Raw genomic sequence first — 20,333 nt, forward strand, 5'->3', positions numbered from 1 at the left:
GGGATATCTGTACTGTCCTGACATTTGGGGGATATCTGTGCTGTCCTGACATTTGGGGGATATCTGTACTGTCCTGACATTTGGGGGATATCTGTACTGTCCTGACATTTGGGGGATATCTGTGCTGTCCTGACATTTGGGGGATATCTGTACCGTCCTGACATTTGGGGGGATATCTGTACCGTCCTGACATTTGGGGGATATCTGTCCTGTTCTGACATTTGGGGGATATATGTACTGTTCTGACATTTGGGGGATATCTGTACCGTTCTGACATTTGGGGGGATATCTGTACTGTTCTGACATTTGGGGGATATCTGTACCGTTCTGACATTTGGGGGATATCTGTACTGTTCTGACATTTGGGGGATATCTGTACCGTTCTGACATTTGGGGGATATCTGTACTGTCCTGACATTTGGGGGATATCTGTACCGTTCTGACATTTGGGGGATATCTGTACTGTTCTGACATTTGGGGGATATCTGTACTGTCCTGACATTTGGGGGATATCTGTACTGTCCTGACATTTGGGGGATATCTGTACCGTCCTGACATTTGGGGGATATCTGTACTGTCCTGACATTTGGGGGATATCTGTACTGTCCTGACATTTGGGGGGATATCTGTACTGTTCTGACATTTGGGGGATATCTGTACTGTCCTGACATTTGGGGATATCTGTACTGTTCTGACATTCTTGGACCTCAAGAAATTAGATTGTCCGTCAGTACTTCAGGATTGATCAATATTCAGATCTATACCATAGTTTGTGAACTCTATAACTTTCCTACAAACTAAATAATAAATCCTAATTTGGGTTATTTTCACCAAAGACATGTAGCAGAATACATCTCGGCCTAAATTTATGAAGAACAATTATTTATTTGTAAACTTTTATAACAGAAACAAAGAAAAACGTGTTTTTTTTTCAAAATTTTTGGTCTTTTTTTGTTAATTTAGCAAAAAATAAAAACCCCAGCGGTGATTAAATACCCCCAAAAGAAAGCTCTAGTTGTGTGAAGAAAATGATAAAATTTTAGTTTGGGTACAATGTTGTATGACCGCGCAATTGTCATTCAAACTGTGTGAGAGCGCTGAAACGTAAAAAATGGCCTGGGCAGGAAGGGGGTAAAAGTGCCCGGTATGGAAATGGTTAAACATGCAAATAGTGCTCCAAAAATTTTTTTTTAGGATAAATGTAATACAGAGAAAAGACTCCTCGGATCCACACCTTCCTGTGAATTGGTGGTTTTGGACATTTATTTTATAACCACAGAATTTATTATGATTTGTGTATAATTATTTTTGATTCAGTTTATGTTTTGCGCTGTTTTATTGTTTCACAGAGTTTTTGATTTTTATCAAGCAAGTGAACATGTTGCCCCTGAAGTTGATGTGCTGAAAGCTGAAAATATGAGCAAGGGTAAGGAATTGAGCGATTTTGACAAGGGCCAAACTGTATCCATTTCAGTCTGTGTGGGTGCAGGTCAGGGGCGGACTGACAACTCTTGGGGCCCCCGGGCAATAAGAGATCATGGGGCCCCTGTGTCCCTGCCCAAACTCAAAAAAGCCTATGAAAAAGGTACCAGGGGCATCTCATGGGGCCCCCTACTGACCCCGGGCCCTCGTGCAGTGCCCGAGTTTCCAAATGGTCAGTCCGCCGCTGGTGCAGGTGTATGAATGTGTATGTATTTATTTAATGTCTCTAAAATTTCCCAAATCCCTGTGTCTTGTGTCTGCGAAGATGCCCATCTAAGAGGTTTTTTTTTAAAATGATCAACGCTGTCCACTGACACCACCAATTGTGGAAGGGAGTTCCTCATCTTTACTGCTTTAACAGTAAAGAACCCCCTGTGTAGTTTATGGTGATATAGCTTATCGTCCAACTTTGTCGAGTCGCCATGTGTCTTAAAGAGCTCCACCTGGAAAAAAATAAAATTCAGCAGCTACAAAAACTGTAGATGCTGACTTTTAAAATACAGACACTTACCTGTCCCTCGGTCCGGCGGTGTCTTCAGCATGGCTGGTTTCACTGGCCGTCTTCTCTCCCTGGCACCGGCATCTTCAGTGTGGGGACCCGGCTGTGACAGCTTGCGGCCCACTGCGCATGCGCGAGGAGTGCTGCTCTTTGTGAATGGCCCCATAGTCTTCTGGGACCTGTCACGTGTCCCAAAAGGCTACGGGCAGGGAGAGGGCGGAAGGACAACTTCCACTTCCGATCGCAGCGGAAGCGGGTACCTGTCAAATTCGGGTACCCGCTCCCCAAAGGTGCCAATCCTTAATGGAGAGCGGGGGACAGAGGCTTAAAGTGGAACTTCCCCTTTTGGGTGGAGCTCTGCTGTAAGTGATCTATGCTCCAATCAGCATTTAGATATTTGTATGTCGCTATCTTATCTCCTCGTAGGCGTCTCTTCTCCAGGGGGAATACGTTTGTTGCTTGTAGTCGTTCTTCATAACTGAGGCCCTCTAGTCCCCTTATCAGCTTTGTTGCCCTTCTCCAGACTCTCTGCAGTTCTAGCATGTCCTTCCTAAAGGACTGGTGACCAGAACTGGACGGCATATTCAAGATGTGGCCAAACCAGAGTTCCACCAAAGCGGTGGAATCATAGTCTTGTTTCTTGAGTACCCTTTTTAACCACTTCCAATCTGGACACTTTAACCCCCTTCCAGTCTGGACACTTTCACCTCCCTTCCAGTCTGGACACTTTAACCCCCTTCCAGTCTGGACACTTTCACCTCCCTTCCAGTCTGGACACTTTAACCCCCTTCCAGTCTGGACACTTTAACCCCCTTCCAGTCTGGACACTTTCACCCCCTTCCAGTCCGGACACTTTCACCCCCTTCCAGTCCGGACACTTTCACCCCCTTCCAGTCCGGACACTTTCACCCCCTTCCAGTCCGGACACTTTCCCCCCCTTCCAGTCCGGACACTTTCACCCCCTTCCAGTCCGGACACTTTCCCCCCTTCCAGTCTGGACACTTTCACCTCCCTTCCAGTCTGGACACTTTCACCCCCTTCCAGTCCAGACGCTTTCACCCCCTTCCAGTCCGGACACTTTCCCCCCTTCCAGTCTGGACACTTTCCCCCCTTCCAGTCTGGACACTTTCACCCCCTTCCAGTCCAGACGCTTTCACCCCCTTCCAGTCCGGATACTTTCACCCCCTTCCAGTCCGGACACTTTCACCCCCTTCCAGTCTGGACACTTTCACCCCCCTTCCAGTCCAGACACTTTCACCCCCTTCCAGTCCAGACGCTTTCACCCCCTTCCAGTCCGGACACTTTCACCCCCTTCCAGTCCGGACACTTTCACCCCCCTTCCAGTCCAGACACTTTCACCCCCTTCCAGTCCAGACGCTTTCACCCCCTTCCAGTCCGGACACTTTCACCCCCTTCCAGTCCGGACGCTTTCACCCCCTTCCAGTCTGGACACTTTCACCCCCTTCCAGTCCGGACACTTTCACCCCCTTCCAGTCCGGACGCTTTCACCCCCTTCCAGTCTGGACACTTTCACCCCCTTCCAGTCCGGACACTTTCACCCCCTTCCAGTCCGGACACTTTCACCCCCTTCCAGTCTGGACACTTTCACCCCCTTCCTGTCCGGACACTTTCACCCCCTTCCTGTCCGGACGCTTTCACCCCCTTCCTGTCCGGACGCTTTCACCTTCTTCCAGTCCGGACACTTTTACCCCCTTCCAGTCCGGACGCTTTCACCCCCCTTCCAGTCCGGACACTTTCACCCCCCTTCCAGTCCGGACACTTTCACCCCCTTCCAGTCCGGACACTTTCACCCCCTTCCTGCCCAGGCCAATTTTCAGCTTTCAGCGCTATCACACTTTGAATGACAATTGCGCGGTCATGCAACACTGTACAAATATGATTTTTTTTGTATTTTTTGAGACAGATAAAATTTAATTTTGGTGGTATTTATTCACCGCTGGGATTTTTTTGTTTTCTATATAAATGAAAAAGTTCAAAAATTTTGAAAAAAAAGTTTATAAATTCTTATAAAATTTTTCAAATAAATAATCTTTCTTCATAAATCTTGGCCAAAATGTATTCACTTATCTTTTTAGTAATAAAAAAATAACCCAAATTAGTTTATAACCAAAAATTATAATTTTTCTAAATTTTTTTAAATTTTTATTTTTTTTTTATATTATTTATGTTTTTGTTTTTTTGTTTTTTTTTAACATACTGTCACCCTAGCAGTACAGTGTCACTATAGTGACACTGTACTACTTGTGGGGGGTGATGAAGATTTTTTTTTTTTACACTGATTGCTTTTACACCCATAAAGGCTGTAAAAGCAATAATTTCTCCTTCTCTCTGGCTGCATTCCTGCAGCCACTGAGAAACACTGTGAGAGCTGTGATTGGTCACAGCTTGTCACATGGTACAAGGCTGTTGTGAATAGCCTTGTACCATGTGATCCCTGTGATCATTCACAGATTTCACTAGTAGTAAGTAATGATGTCAGAAGTGGCATCTTGCTTAGTACTATTCATGTAATCACCGATTGGCCAATCAGTGATCTCATGATCGGAACCTCACACAGAGGTCTCATACACGGCGGGCACTGGAACGCGGTGCCGCGCGCTCCCAGGGAGCGCACACAGGCTATAAATGCAGGCGCCATTTATGATTGGCAACCCGCTCCTGTGCTGCTCCCGTCCGGCCATTTATGTACATGGGTCGGACGGGAGGTGGTTAATGGTCTTCTATCTTTGCTTGCTGCACCTCGCCATTGCTAATGTTAAGCCTGTGGTCTACTAGGACCCCCAGATCATTTTCCATCCTAGATCCCCACCAGAGGTTCACCCTCTAGCATGTAGCTAGTCTCCCAATGCATTATTTTATATTTATCAATATTGAACCTCGTTTGCCGGGCAGTTGCCCACTCCTTTATTGTACCAAGGTCTACCTGTAGGGTACCTATATCCTGTTTTGAGCGTATTTCCCGGATTATCTTTGTATCATCAGCAAACACAGAGATTGAATGATTTATTCCAACCTCTCAATTATTTATGTACAGTGTGTAGCACCCTCCTAGTCAGGCTGCTAGGGCATTAGGTAAATTTAGGTCTTTTGGCTCCTCTCTAGTTAGTGTGGCTGTTGCCGATTGCTTTGGGGTGTCTTGTAGTTCACAGGCTGCAAGTCTGACTGTTTTCCCTTTCATTCTGGAGGCTTCCAGAATATAGAGGGTGGGAAAATGAGCAGCCTGAATATTTATGGTTCTACAGCCAATCCTTGAGAAGGTGTGCCCAGTAGGTGGCTGAGGAGCTCGTAAATAGTCAGGAACCTGGAGCAACCTTGTCCTTGTCTGGCTGGAGAAGTTCCCAGCCTCACGGGGGGGGGGGGGGGCTGCTGCTCCTTCTGAGGCAATTTTGCTGAAGCCTGCTGTTAATACTCATCTAGATCTCAGCCATCCCAAAACTTCAGGGTCTATTCCTGAATTTTTTAGAGCTAATCAAGGGATTTCATCTAGAGGACCTGGTCTGGAGAGCTCACTGGTGAGTGACTGGCTACAGCCAATCCTTGGGGAGGTGTGCCCAGTAGGTGGCTGAGGAGCTCGTAAATAGTCAGGAACCTGGAGCAACCTTGTCCTTGTCTGGCTGGAGAAGTTCCCAGCCTCACGGGGGGCTGCTGCTCCTTCTGAGGCAATTTTGCTGAAGCCTGCTGTTAATACTCATCTAGATCTCAGCCATTCCAAAACTTCAGGGTCTATTCCTGAATTTTTTAGAGCTAATCAAGGGATTTCATCTAGAGGACCTGGTCTGGAGAGCTCACTGGTGAGTGACTGGCTACAGCCAATCCTTGGGGAGGTGTGCCCAGTAGGTGGCTGAGGAGCTCGTAAATAGTCAGGAACCTGGAGCAACCTTGTTCTTGTCTGGCTGGAGAAGTTCCCAGCCTCACGGGGGGCTGCTGCTCCTTCTGAGGCAATTTTGCTGAAGCCTGCTGTTAATACTCATCTAGATCTCAGCCATTCCAAAACTTCAGGGTCTATTCCTGAATTTTTTAGAGCTACTCAAAGGATTTCATCTAGAGGACCTGGTCTGGAGAGCTCACTGGTGAGTGACTGGTGGAAGATGGAAAGGGTCTAGCTATCCTGTGGCATTGTGGGCATTAACTTCTCCCTTACTGAAGAGTCTCCAGTGGATACTGGATGGAGGCATCTGGCTATTCTGTGACCAGGGGCGGACTGACCGTTTGAAAACTAGATCCTGTGCTTCTCTGTGCAGCCGCTGAGAGGCTCGTCTCCCCCCCCTCCCATCTTCCCATCTCAGCACTCGGCAACAGAGAAGAGGACAGAACTTCTCCACCAGATCCTGTGCTTCTCTGTGCAGTCGCAGCACCCCCTCATCTCTGCATCCACTAATCTCAGCATTCTGCAGACACCAGCAGAGGACTCCAGCCGTCCTCTGGTCCTCCTCCAGACCCAGCATTTTCTGCTTCCCAGCTATTCCCCCCCCCCCCACCCCAGCTTCTTCAAGGTAAGGGGGGTGCATTGTGATGTAAGGGAGGGTGGGGGATTCCTGACTTCTGATGGTGGGGAACTCTTGACATCTGATGTAGGGGGGGGGGGGGTGGGGTGCTCTGGATATCTACAAACGGCAACCATAATGCTGATATGACCAGCCATGAAATTCAGTTTGACACACATGCCCTAGAAGCTAGAAATCACTGTAGTAGTTGCTGCTACTACAGTGTTTGCTGTTGTCTTTTGTGTCCTGCTTCCCTGGTGCTTACTACCCACATGGAAGAAAAATATATTTGAAATATATTTTAAAAATAATCTTCCCAAATATATTGCCATATATTTGAAATACTACAGTTTTAGCCATATTCAATATATTTCAAAATATATTTCAATAAATATATATATATATATATATATACTGCATGTTGAAATGCATTTTTATTACAAAATATATGAAAAATATTTTTAAAAATACATTTCAAATATACTGTATGTCTTTAAAAATACAAATCTACATTTCTGGAATGCATTTACAAATATATGTCAAAATTACTTTTTTATTTGTAAAAAAAAATCCGAAGAATATATTTTAAAAAATGTAAAAAAAATATTTTTTTTAAATATATTCTTCAGATTTTTTTAACATATAAAAAAGTCTTTTTTTTTTTTTTTTTTTTAAACAGATATATTAAAATGCTTTCAGTATTGAACAAATCAAAAAGATCCAAATAAAAGAAGTTCATTAGGTTTACATACAGGTGAAACTCGAAAAATTAGAATATGGTGCAAAAGTTCATTGATTTCAGTGCAGCAACTTAAAAGGTGAAACTAATATATGAGACTCATTCCATGCAAAGCAAGATAGTTCAAGCCGTGATTTGTCATCATTGTGATGATTATGGCTTACAGCTCATGAAAACCCCAAATCCACAATCTCAGAAAATGAGAATATTGTGAAAAGGTGGAATATTCTCGGCTCAAAGTGTCCCACTCTAATCAGCTCATTCAACCATAACACCTGCAAAGGGTTCCTGAGCCTTTAAATGGTCTCTCAGTCTGGTTCAGTAGGAATCACAATCATGGGAAAGACTGCTGACCTGACATCATCACTGACACCCTCCATAAGGAGGGAATTGCAGAAGAAGTTGGAGGTTCCCAAAGTGCTGTATCAAAGCACATTAATAGAAAGTTATGTGGAAGGGAAAAGTGTGGAAGAAAAAGGTGCACAAGCAGCAGGGATGACCGCAGCCTGGAGAGGATTGTCAGGAAAAGGCCATTCAAAAGTGTTGGAGACTTTCACAAGGAGTGGACTGAGGCTGGAGTCAGTGCATCAAGAGCCACCACACACAGACGGATCCTGGACATGGGCTTCAAATGTCGTATTCCTCTTGTCAAGCCGCTCCTGAACAACAAACAACGTCAGAAGCGTCTTACCTGGGCTAAAGAAAAACAGACCTGGTCTGCTGCTCAGTGGTCCAATGTCCTCTTTTCTGATGAGAGCAACTTTTGCATCTCATTTGGAAATCAAGGACCCCGAGTATGGAGGAAGAATGGAGAGGCACAAGGACCCTGAGTATGGAGGAAGAATGGAGAGGCCCAAGGACCCCGAGTATGGAGGAAGAATGGAGAGGCACAAGGACTCCGAGTATGGAGGAAGAATGGAGAGGCCCAAGGACCCCGAGTATGGAGGAAGAATGGAGAGGCCCAAGGACCCCGAGTATGGAGGAAGAATGGAGAGGCCCAAGGACCCCGAGTATGGAGGAAGAATGGAGAGGCACAAGGACCCCGAGTTTGGAGGAAGAATGGAGAGGCACAAGGACCCCGAGTATGGAGGAAGAATGGAGAGGCACAAGGACCCCGAGTATGGAGGAAGAATGGAGAGGCCCAAGGACCCCGAGTATGGAGGAAGAATGGAGAGGCACAAGGACCCCGAGTATGGAGGAAGAATGGAGAGGCCCAAGGACCCCGAGTATGGAGGAACAATGGAGAGGCCCAAGGACCCGGAGTATGGAGGAAGAATGGAGAGGCCCAAGGACCCCGAGTATGGAGGAAGAGTGGAGAGGCCCAAGGACCCAGAGTATGGAGGAAGAATGGAGAGGCCCAAGGACCCAGAGTATGGAGGAAGAATGGAGAGGCACAAGGACCCCGAGTATGGAGGAAGAATGGAGAGGCCCACGGACCCCGAGTATGGAGGAAGAATGGAGAGGCACAAGGACCCCGAGTATGGAGGAAGAATGGAGAGGCCCAAGGACCCCGAGTATGGAGGAAGAATGGAGAGGCCCAAGGACCCCGAGTATGGAGGAAGAATGGAGAGGCCCAAGGACCCCGAGTATGGAGGAAGAATGGAGAGGCCCAAGGACCCCGAGTATGGAGGAAGAATGGAGAGGCACAAGGACCCAGAGTATGGAGGAAGAATGGAGAGGCACAAGGACCCCGAGTATGGAGGAAGAATGGAGAGGCACAAGGACCCCGAGTATGGAGGAAGAATGGAGAGGCCCAAGGACCCCGAGTATGGAGGAACAATGGAGAGGCCCAAGGAGCCAGAGTATGGAGGAAGAATGGAGAGGCCCAAGGACCCCGAGTATGGAGGAAGAATGGAGAGGCCCAAGGACCCAGAGTATGGAGGAAGAATGGAGAGGCCCAAGGACCCAGAGTATGGAGGAAGAATGGAGAGGCACAAGGACCCTGAGTATGGAGGAAGAATGGAGAGGCCCACGGACCCCGAGTATGGAGGAAGAATGGAGAGGCACAAGGACCCCGAGTATGGAGGAAGAATGGAGAGGCCCACGGACCCCGAGTATGGAGGAAGAATGGAGAGGCACAAGGACCCCGAGTATGGAGGAAGAATGGAGAGGCACAAGGACCCCGAGTATGGAGGAAGAATGGAGAGGCCCAAGGACCCCGAGTATGGAGGAAGAATGGAGAGGCACAAGGACCCCGAGTATGGAGGAAGAATGGAGAGGCCCAAGGACCCCGAGTATGGAGGAACAATGGAGAGGCCCAAGGACCCGGAGTATGGAGGAAGAATGGAGAGGCCCAAGGACCCCGAGTATGGAGGAAGAGTGGAGAGGCCCAAGGACCCAGAGTATGGAGGAAGAATGGAGAGGCCCAAGGACCCAGAGTATGGAGGAAGAATGGAGAGGCACAAGGACCCCGAGTATGGAGGAAGAATGGAGAGGCCCACGGACCCCGAGTATGGAGGAAGAATGGAGAGGCCCAAGGACTCCGAGTATGGAGGAAGAATGGAGAGGCCCAAGGACCCCGAGTATGGAGGAAGAATGGAGAGGCCCAAGGACCCCGAGTATGGAGGAAGAATGGAGAGGCACAAGGACCCCGAGTATGGAGGAAGAATGGAGAGGCACAAGGACCCCGAGTATGGAGGAAGAATGGAGAGGCACAAGGACCCCGAGTATGGAGGAAGAATGGAGAGGCCCAAGGACCCAGAGTATGGAGGAAGAATGGAGAGGTCCAAGGACCCAGAGTATGGAGGAAGAATGGAGAGGCACAAGGACCCTGAGTATGGAGGAAGAATGGAGAGGCCCACGGACCCCGAGTATGGAGGAAGAATGGAGAGGCACAAGGACCCCGAGTATGGAGGAAGAATGGAGAGGCCCACGGACCCCGAGTATGGAGGAAGAATGGAGAGGCACAAGGACCCCGAGTATGGAGGAAGAATGGAGAGGCACAAGGACCCCGAGTATGGAGGAAGAATGGAGAGGCACAAGGACCCCGAGTATGGAGGAAGAATGGAGAGGCCCACGGACCCCGAGTATGGAGGAAGAATGGAGAGGCCCACGGACCCCGAGTATGGAGGAAGAATGGAGAGGCCCACGGACCCCGAGTATGGAGGAAGAATGGAGAGGCCCAAGGACCCCGAGTATGGAGGAAGAATGGAGAGGCCCAAGGACCCCGAGTATGGAGGAAGAATGGAGAGGCCCAAGGACCCCGAGTATGGAGGAAGAATGGAGAGGCCCACGGACCCCGAGTATGGAGGAAGAATGGAGAGGCCCACGGACCCCGAGTATGGAGGAAGAATGGAGAGGCCCAAGGACCCCGAGTATGGAGGAAGAATGGAGAGGCCCAAGGACCCCGAGTATGGAGGAAGAATGGAGAGGCACACACTGCAAGATGCTTGAAGTCCAGTGTGAAGTTTCCACAGTCTGTGTTGATTTGGGGAGCCATGTCATCTGCTGGTGTTGGCCCACTGTGCTTCATTAAGTGTAAAAATAATTTTTGAAAAATTATAATTTTTGGTTATAAACTAATTTGGGTTATTATTTTTTTTTACTAAAAAGATAACTAAATAAATTTTGGCTAAAAATTATGAAGAAAGATTATTTATTTGCAAATTTTTATAAGAAAAACACTTTTTTTTTTAATTTTTGGACTTTTTCATTTATATAGTAAAAATAAAATAAAAATCCCAGTGGTGAATAAATACCACCAAAATAAAGTTTTATCTGTCTCAAAAAAATGCTAAAAAATTCATATGGGTACAGTGTTGCATGACCGCGCAATTGACAGCGCTGAAAGCTGAAAATTGGCCTGGACAGGAAGGGGGTGAAAGTGTCCGGACTGGAAGTTGTTAACAAATGACTTCAAAATGAAACACATTTTTCCATTGCGTGTCTCTAGTCATGAACACTTTTGCCTTCAGAACAGCCTTCATGGTATAGACTCAACAAGGTCCACCTTGCCAGTACCGGGTTGGACCCCCTTTTGCCTTCAGAATGGCCTTCATGGCATAGACTTAACAAGGTCCACCTTGCCAGTACCGGGTTGGACCCCCTTTTGCCTTCAGAACGGCCTTCATGGCATAGACTTAACAAGGTCCACCTTGCCAGTACTGGGTTGGACCCCCTTTTGCCTTCAGAACGGCCTTCATGGCATAGACTCAACAAGGTCCACCTTGCCAGTACCGGGTTGGACCCCCTTTTGCCTTCAGAACAACCTTCATGGCATAGACTCAACAAGGTGTTGGAAACATTCCTCAGAGATTTTGGTCCATATTGACATGATGGCATCACGCAGTTGCTGCAGATTTGTCGGCTTCATACAGTTCAATACAAGAGGGAAAGGAAGGCCTTGATCCTGGGAGCTTACAATCTACGAGGTTTAGTTTCCTGTAGTTTTTTTATTTTACATTTAGTTTCCTGTAGTTTTTTTTCACATTTATTTTCCTGTAGTTTTTTTTTATTTCACATTTAGTTACTGTAGTGTTTTTCATTTTTTTTTTTACAAAGAACTAAAATGGGATGTTGTCTGTGGGTGCGGAGGGGAGGGGGTCTTCCATGGTTTTTGATAAATTAATTTTAGTTTTTATCTAAAAAGATCTTTAGTTTTTTTTTCCACAATTAGTTTCTTGTAGTTTTTTTTCACATTTAGTTTCCTGTAGTTTTTTCTTTTTATTTCACATTTAGTTTCCTGTAGTTTTTTTTATTTCACATTTAGTTTCCTGTAGTTTTTTTATTTCACATTTAGTTTCCTGTAGTTTTTTTATTTCACATTTACTTTCCTGTAGTTTTCTTTATTTCACATTTAGTTTCCTGTAGTTTTTTTATTTCACATTTAGTTTCCTGTAGTTTTCTTTATTTCACATTTAGTTTACTGTAGTTTTTTTATTTCACATTTAGTTTCCTGTAGTTTTTTTATTTCACATTTACTTTCCTGTAGTTTTTTTCATTTTTTTTTTGCAAAGAACTAAAATGGGATGTTGTCTGAGGGTGCGGAGGGGAGGGGGTCTTCCATGGTTTTTGATAAATTAATTTTAGTTTTTATCTAAAAAGATCTTTAGTTTTTTTTTCCACAATTAGTTTCTTGTAGTTTTTTTTCACATTTAGTTTCCTGTAGTTTTTTCTTTTTATTTCACATTTAGTTTCCTGTAGTTTTTTTTTATTTCACATTTAGTTTCCTGTAGTTTTTTTATTTCACATTTAGTTTCCTGTAGTTTTTTTATTTCACATTTACTTTCCTGTAGTTTTCTTTATTTCACATTTAGTTTACTGTAGTTTTTTTTATTTCACATTTAGTTTCCTGTAGTTTTTTTATTTCACATTTACTTTCCTGTAGTTTTTTTCATTTTTTTTTTACAAAGAACTAAAATGGGATGTTGTCTGTGGGTGCGGAGGGGAGGGGGTCTTCCATGGTTTTTGATAAATCAATTTTAATTTTTATCTAAAAAGATGTTTAGTTTTTTTTCCACAATTAGTTTCTTTTTTTTCACATTTAGTTTCCTGTAGTTTTTTTTCACATTTAGTTTCCTGTAGTTTTTTTATTTCACATTTAGTTTCCTGTAGTTTTTTTTATTTCACATTTAGTTTCCTGTAGTTTTTTTCATTTTTTTTTTTTACAAAGAACTAAAATAGGATGTTGTCTGTGGGTGCGGAGGGGAGGGGGTCTTCCATGGTTTTTGATAAATTAATTTTAGTTTTTATCTAAAAAGATCTTTAGTTTTTTTTTCCACAATTAGTTTCTTGTAGTTTTTTTTTCACATTTAGTTTCCTGTAGTTTTTTCTTTTTTTTCACATTTACTTTCCTGTAGTTTTTTTTATTTCACATTTAGTTTCCTGTAGTTTTCTTTATTTCACATTTAGTTTACTGTAGTTTTTTTTATTTCACATTTAGTTTCCTGTAGTTTTTTTATTTCACATTTACTTTCCTGTAGTTTTTTTCATTTTTTTTTTACAAAGAACTAAAATGGGATGTTGTCTGTGGGTGCAGAGGGGAGGGGGTCTTCCATGGTTTTTGATAAATCAATTTTAATTTTTATCTAAAAAGATGTTTAGTTTTTTTTCCACAATTAGTTTCTTTTCTTTTTTTCACATTTAGTTTCCTGTAGTTTTTGTTCACATTTAGTTTCCTGTAGTTTTCTTTATTTCACATTTAGTTTCCTGTAGTTTTTTTATTTCACATTTACTTTCCTGTAGTTTTTTTCATTTTTTTTTTACAAAGAACTAAAATGGGATGTTGTCTGTGGGTGCAGAGGGGAGGGGGTCTTCCATGGTTTTTGATAAATCAATTTTAATTTTTATCTAAAAAGATGTTTAGTTTTTTTTCCACAATTAGTTTCTTTTCTTTTTTTCACATTTAGTTTCCTGTAGTTTTTTCTTTTTTTTTTTCACATTTAGTTTCCTGTAGTTTTTGTTCACATTTAGTTTCCTGTAGTTTTCTTTATTTCACATTTAGTTTCCTGTAGTTTTTTTATTTCACATTTAGTTTTCTGTAGTTTTTTTTATTTCACATTTAGTTTCCTGTAGTTTTTTTTATTTCACATTTACTTTCCTGTAGTTTTTTTCATTTTTTTTTTACAAAGAACTAAAATGGGATGTTGTCTGTGGGTGCGGAGGGGAGGGGGTCTTCCATGGTTTTTGATAAATCAATTTTAATTTTTATCTAAAAAGATGTTTAGTTTTTTTTCCACAATTAGTTTCTTTTTTTTTCACATTTAGTTTCCTGTAGTTTTTTTTCACATTTAGTTTCCTGTAGTTTTTTTATTTCACATTTAGTTTCCTGTAGTTTTTTTTATTTCACATTTAGTTTCCTGTAGTTTTTTTTCACATTTAGTTTCCTGTAGTTTTTTTATTTCACATTTAGTTTCCTGTAGTTTTTGTTCACATTTAGTTTCCTGTAGTTTTTTTTATTTCACATTTAGTTTCCTGTAGTTTTTTTTATTTCACATTTAGTTTTCTGTAGTTTTTTTTATTTCACATTTAGTTTCCTGTAGTTTTTTTCATTTTTTTTTTTACAAAGAACTAAAATGGGATGTTGTCTGTGGGTGCGGAGGGGAGGGGGTCTTCCATGGTTTTTGATAAATCAATTTTAATTTTTATCTAAAAAGATGTTTAATTTTTTTTTCCACAATTAGTTTCTTTTTTTTTTCACATTTAGTTTCCTGTAGTTTTTTTTATTTCACATTTAGTTTCCTGTAGTTTTTTTTATTTCACATTTAGTTTCCTGTAGTTTTTTTCATTTTTTTTTTTACAAAGAACTAAAATGGGATGTTGTCTGTGGGTGCGGAGGGGAGGGGGTCTTCCATGGTTTTTGATAAATCAATTTTAATTTTTATCTAAAAAGATGTTTAGTTTTTTTTCCACAATTAGTTTCTTTTCTTTTTTTCACATTTAGTTTCCTGTAGTTTTTTCTACATTTAGTTTCCTGTAGTTTTTGTTCACATTTAGTTTCCTGTAGTTTTTTTATTTCACATTTAGTTTCCTGTAGTTTTTTTTATTTCACATTTAGTTTCCTGTAGTTTTTTTCATTTTTTTTTTTTTTACAAAGAACTAAAATGGGATGTTGTCTGTGGGTGCGGAGGGGAGGGGGTCTTCCATGGTTTTTGATAAATCAATTTTAATTTTTATCTAAAAAGATGTTTAATTTTTTTTTCCACAATTAGTTTCTTTTTTTTCACATTTAGTTTCCTGTAGTTTTTTTTCACATTTAGTTTCCAGTAGTTTTTTTTATTTCACATTTAGTTTCCTGTAGTTTTTTTTATTTCACATTTAGTTTCCTGTAGTTTTTTTTATTTCACATTTAGTTTCCTGTAGTTTTTTTTATTTCACATTTAGTTTCCTGTAGTTTTTTTCATTTTTTTTTTTTACAAAGAACTAAAATGGGATGTTGTCTGTGGGTGCGGAGGGGAGGGGGTCTTCCATGGTTTTTGATAAATCAATTTTAATTTTTATCTAAAAAGATCTTTAGTTTTTTTTTTCCACAATTAGTTTCTTGTAGTTTTTTTTCACATTTCACATTTAGTTTCCTGTAGGTTTTTTTCACATTTAGTTTCCTGTAGTTTTTTCATTTTTTTTTTCCAAAGAGCTAAAATGGGATGTTGTCTGTAGGTGCAGAGGGGAGGGGGTCTTCTATGGTTTTCGATAAATCAATTTTAATTTTTATCTAAAAAGATCTTTAGTTTTTCTTTTTCCACAATAAGTTTCCTGTAGTTTTTTTTCACATTTAGTTTCCTGTATTTTTTTTTCACATATAGTTTCCTGTAGTATTTTTTTCACAAACAGTTTCCTGTAGTTTTTTTTATTTCACATTTAGTTTCCTGTAGTTTTTTTTTCACATATAGGTTCCTGTATTTTTTTTTCACATATAGTTTCCTGTAGTATTTTTTTCACAAACAGTTTCCTGTAGTTTTTTTTATTTCACATTTAGTTTCCTGTAGTTTTTTTTTCACATATAGTTTCCTGTAGTTTTTTTTTCATATTTAGTTTCCTTTTTTTATTTTTTTACTTATAGTTTCCTTTAGGTATTTTCGTTTTTTGTTTTTTTTTGACAAAAATCTAAAATGGGATATTGTCTGTGTCTGTGGAGGGGAGGGGGTCTTCCGTGGTTTTCGATAAACCAATTTTAATTTTTATCTAAAAAGATCTTGGATATACTAGTAATAGAAATTCAATTAAATAAAGCAATTATGGAGCCATTACTCACCATGTTGACCTCTGAAATCTGGTCAATGCTGGAAATATGGATACTCATCCCCACAGTGACTGGAGGACCTGTAGGAGATTGGCATGATAGGGATTAGCATGGTATCAAACAGACTTATCTATATATTATCTGTAATTATATACAGTGCAGGATAAAATCGCATTAAACAATCGCATTATAAATCAACAATATGTTTTTGTTTGGGTTGGGGCGGGTTTTGAGGTCGGTGGAGATAGCTGTGAGGCCCCTTTCACACGGGGTGGACCCGTCAGCCGATCCGCCTGCTCAGTGGGGGAATCTCTCCGCTGATCCCCGCTGAGCAGGCGGATGACAGATCTATGTCGGCTTCTATGGGAGCGGTCAACGCATTTCAACCTGCAGTATATATATATATATATATATATATATATACACACTGTGTATATATATATATTGTATGTTGAAATGCGTTTTTATTACAAAATATATGAAAAATATTTTTAAACATACATTTTCAAATATACTGTATGTCTTTAAAAATACAAATCTACATTTGTGGAATGCATTTACAAATATATGTCAAAATTACTTTTTTATTTGTAAAAAAAAATCCGAAGAATATATTTTAAAAAATGTAAAAAAATATATTTTTTAAATATATTCTTCAGATTTTTTTAACATATAAAAAAGTCATTTTAACATATATATTTACATATATTTGTAAATACATTCCAAAAATGTAGATTTGTATTTGTATTTCAAAAAACGCATTTCAACATGCAGAATATATATATATATATACATATACTGTATTTTGAAACGCGTTTTTATTACAAAATATATGAAAAATATTTTTAAAACTACATTTTCAAATATACTGTATGTCTTTAAAAATACATTTAATCTACATTTTTGGAATGAATTTACAAATATATGTCAAAATATATGTTAAAATTACTTTTTTATATGTTAAAAAAAATCCGAAGAATATATTTTAAAAAATATATTTTTGAAAATCAATTTTTTTCAAATATATTCTTCAGATTTTTTTTAACATATAAAAAAGTCATTTTAACATATATATTTACATATATTTGTAAATACATTCCAAAAATGTAGATTTTTATTTCAAAAGACACATTTCAACATGCAGTATATACTGTATATATATACAGTCAGGTCCATAAATATTGGGACATGGACACAATTCTAACATTTTTGGCTCTATACACCACCACAATGGATTTGAAATGAAACGAACAAGATGTGCTTTAACTGCAGACTGTCAGCTTTAATTTGAGGGTATTTACATCCAAATCAGGTGAACGGTGTAGGAATTACAACAGTTTGCATATGTGCCTCCCACTTGTTAAGGAACCAAAAGTAATGGGACAACTGGCTTCTCAGCTGTTCCATGGCCAGGTGTGTGTTATTCCCTCATTATTCCAATTACAATGAGCAGATAAAAGGTCCAGAGATCATTTCAAGTGTGCTATTTGCATTTGGAATCTGTTGCTGTCAACTCTCAAGATGAGATCCAAAGAGCTGTCACTATCAGTGAAGCCATCATTAGGCTGAAAAAACAAAACAAACCCATCAGAGAGATAGCAAAAACATTAGGTGTGGCCAAAACAACTGTTTGGAACATTCTTAAAAAGAAAGAACGCACCGGTGAGCTCAGCGACACCAAAAGACCCGGAAGACCACGGAAAACAACTGTGGTGGATGACCGAAGAATTCTTTCCCTGGTGAAGAAAACAGTTTGCATATGTGCCTCCCACTTGATAAGGGACCAAAAGTAATGGGACAGAATAATAATCATAAATCAAACTTTCACTTTTTAATATTTGGTTGCAAATCCTTTGCAGTCAATTACAGCCTGAAATCTGGAACGCATAGACATCACCAGACACTGGATTTCATCCCTGGTGATGCTCTGCCAGGCCTCTACTGCAACTGTCTTCAGTTCCTGCTTGTTCTTGGGGCATTTTCCCTTCAGTTTTGTCTTCAGCAAGTGAAATGCTCAATCGGATTCAGGTCAGGTGATTGACTTGGCCATTGCATAACATTCCACTTCTTTCCCTTAAAAAACTCTTTGGTTGCTTTTGCAGTCTGCTTTGGGTCATTGTCCATCTGCATTGTGAAGCGTCCAATGAGTTCTGAAGCATTTGGCTGAATATGAGCAGATAATATTGCCCGAAACACTTCAGAATTCATCCGGCTGCTTCTGTCAGCAGTCACATCATCAATAAATACAAGAGAAGCAGTTCCACTGGCAGCCATACATGCCCACGCCATGACACTACCACCACCATGCTTCACTGACGAGGTGGTATGCTTAGGATCATGAGCAGTTCCTTTCCTTCTCCATCCTCTTCTCTTCCCATCACTCTGGTACAAGTTGATCTCGGTCTCATCTGTCCATAGGATGTTGTTCCAGAACTGTGAAGGCTTTTTTAGATGTCGTTTGGCAAACTCTAATCTGGCCTTCCTGTTTTTGAGGCTCACCAATGGTTTCCATCTTGTGGCGAACCCTCTGTATTCACTCTGGTGAAGTCTTCTCTTGATTGGTGACTTTGACACACATACACCTACCTCCTGGAGGGTGTTCTTGATCTGGCCAACTGTTGTGAAGGGTGTTTTCTTCACCAGGGAAAGAATTCTTCGGTCATCCACCACAGTTGTTTTCCGTGGTCTTCCGGGTCTTTTGGTGTTGCTGAGCTCACCGGTGCGTTCTTTCTTTTTAAGAATGTTCCAAACAGTTGTTTTGGCCACACCTAATGTTTTTGCTATCTCTCTGATGGGTTTGTTTTGTTTTTTCAGCCTAATGATGGCTTCACTGATAGTGACAGCTCTTTGGATCTCATCTTGAGAGTTGACAGCAACAGATTCCAAATGCAAATAGCACACTTGAAATGATCTCTGGACCTTTTATCTGCTCATTGTAATTGGGATAATGAGGGATTAACACACACCTGGCCATGGAATAGCTGAGAAGCCAGTTGTCCCATTACTTTTGGTTCCTTAACAAGTGGGAGGCACATATGCAAACTGTTGTAATTCCTACACCGTTCACCTGATTTGGATGTAAATACCCTCAAATTAAAGCTGACAGTCTGCAGTTAAAGCACATCTTGTTCGTTTCATTTCAAATCCATTGTGGTGGTGTATAGAGCCAAAAATGTTAGAATTGTGTCCATGTCCCAATATTTATGGACCTGACTGTATATATAAACTGTATGTTGAAACATGTTTTTATTACAAAATATATGAAAAATATTTCTAAAAATATCAAAATATATGTTAAAATGACTTTTTTATATGTTACAAAATATATGAAAAATATTTTAAAAAATATATATTTTTTAAATATATTCTTCAAATTTCTTTTAACATATAATATACGAATCCCATGATATGGAGGGATGGCCCAGTATTTTTGGCAATGTAGTGTTGACATAGTGCAGGTGACCGGTTCTTTTAAAAAGAGTCATCAGAGGTTTATTAAAACACCAATGTCACCTCTGCATTCTAGTGAAGCTGATTCAGCACAATTCACAACAGGAAGTTAGAGGAAGTCTCTCAAGGGGGAATTCTAGTCTTGGACAGCGGTCCTCTGAACAGGTTTCCCCATTGGAAGGTTTTCCCTCACCTCTTATTCTGGAAATAACTCTAAAATGTTGAATTTTCCCTCACTATCTAATGGAAAGGGGTCACCAGGACAAATGGAAGGGGACAATCTCTCTAATCAGGACTCAGAAAGCAATAAAAACTTGAAAGAAGCCCAAATCCTTCCCAACACCGTCCATGCCAAAGTGTCCACTAAAGTCCATTCAAGTAAAGGTCTTGGCCATTTTGGTAAAGCTTGTGGTGATAGTAAGAAACCCTAGTCTGGGAAATATAAATGGTCATGTGACTAGGGTACTTGCATTGATTGGTTGCTCTAAGTCCCAGGTGTGCAGGCTTTAGCTCACTTTATATTGTACCTAAACCCAGGGCTTTTTTCAGCAGGACCGTCGAGGAACGTAGTTCTGGCACCTCACTTTTAGCACTGAATGTTTGCAATGGTAAGAGTTGTTGGAGTGTGCTGGACGGTCTATTGATGCTGGCTGTGGAGGGGACCCATTGTCTCTGGAGGGGCGCCCGTATTGTTGGAAGAGGGTCTGTTGTTGGGGGATCTTTTGTTTTTGGGGGGGCTTATGTTGCTTGGATAGACCTACTGTTGAGGGAGGGGTCTACTGGCTGCTGGTAGTTGTTGTTACGGAGGGATCTATTATTGCTAGGGGGAGTCTGTTTTTTTTCTGGCAAGAGTCTGTTGTTGCTGAGGTAGTCTAATGTTGCTGGGGAGATCAATTGTTGCTGAGGCTGTCTAATGTTGCTGGGGAGATCAATTGTTGCTGAGTCTGTCTGATGTTGCTGGGGAGATCTATTGTTGCTGAG

The 20,333-nt window shown here is 41.0% G+C and overlaps 1 protein-coding gene across 1 annotated transcript in view; it reads right to left on the reverse strand.

Annotated features, from left to right (window-relative positions):
- Window positions 1-20,333, reverse strand: part of LOC149456219 (gamma-aminobutyric acid receptor subunit beta-4-like) — a 147,976-nt gene that overhangs the window by 97,927 nt on the left and 29,716 nt on the right. The window contains exon 3 of the mRNA XM_089685291.1: window positions 15,915-15,982. Coding sequence (XP_089541417.1) covers window positions 15,915-15,982 — 68 coding nt within the window. The remainder of the gene's footprint in view (window positions 1-15,914; window positions 15,983-20,333) is intronic.

The sequence above is a fragment of the Staurois parvus genome, unplaced genomic scaffold (assembly GCF_062004578.1).
Source record: "Staurois parvus isolate SC_StPar_1 unplaced genomic scaffold, SC_StPar_1.0 ptg000368l, whole genome shotgun sequence".
Taxonomy (NCBI): Eukaryota; Metazoa; Chordata; class Amphibia; order Anura; family Ranidae; genus Staurois; species Staurois parvus.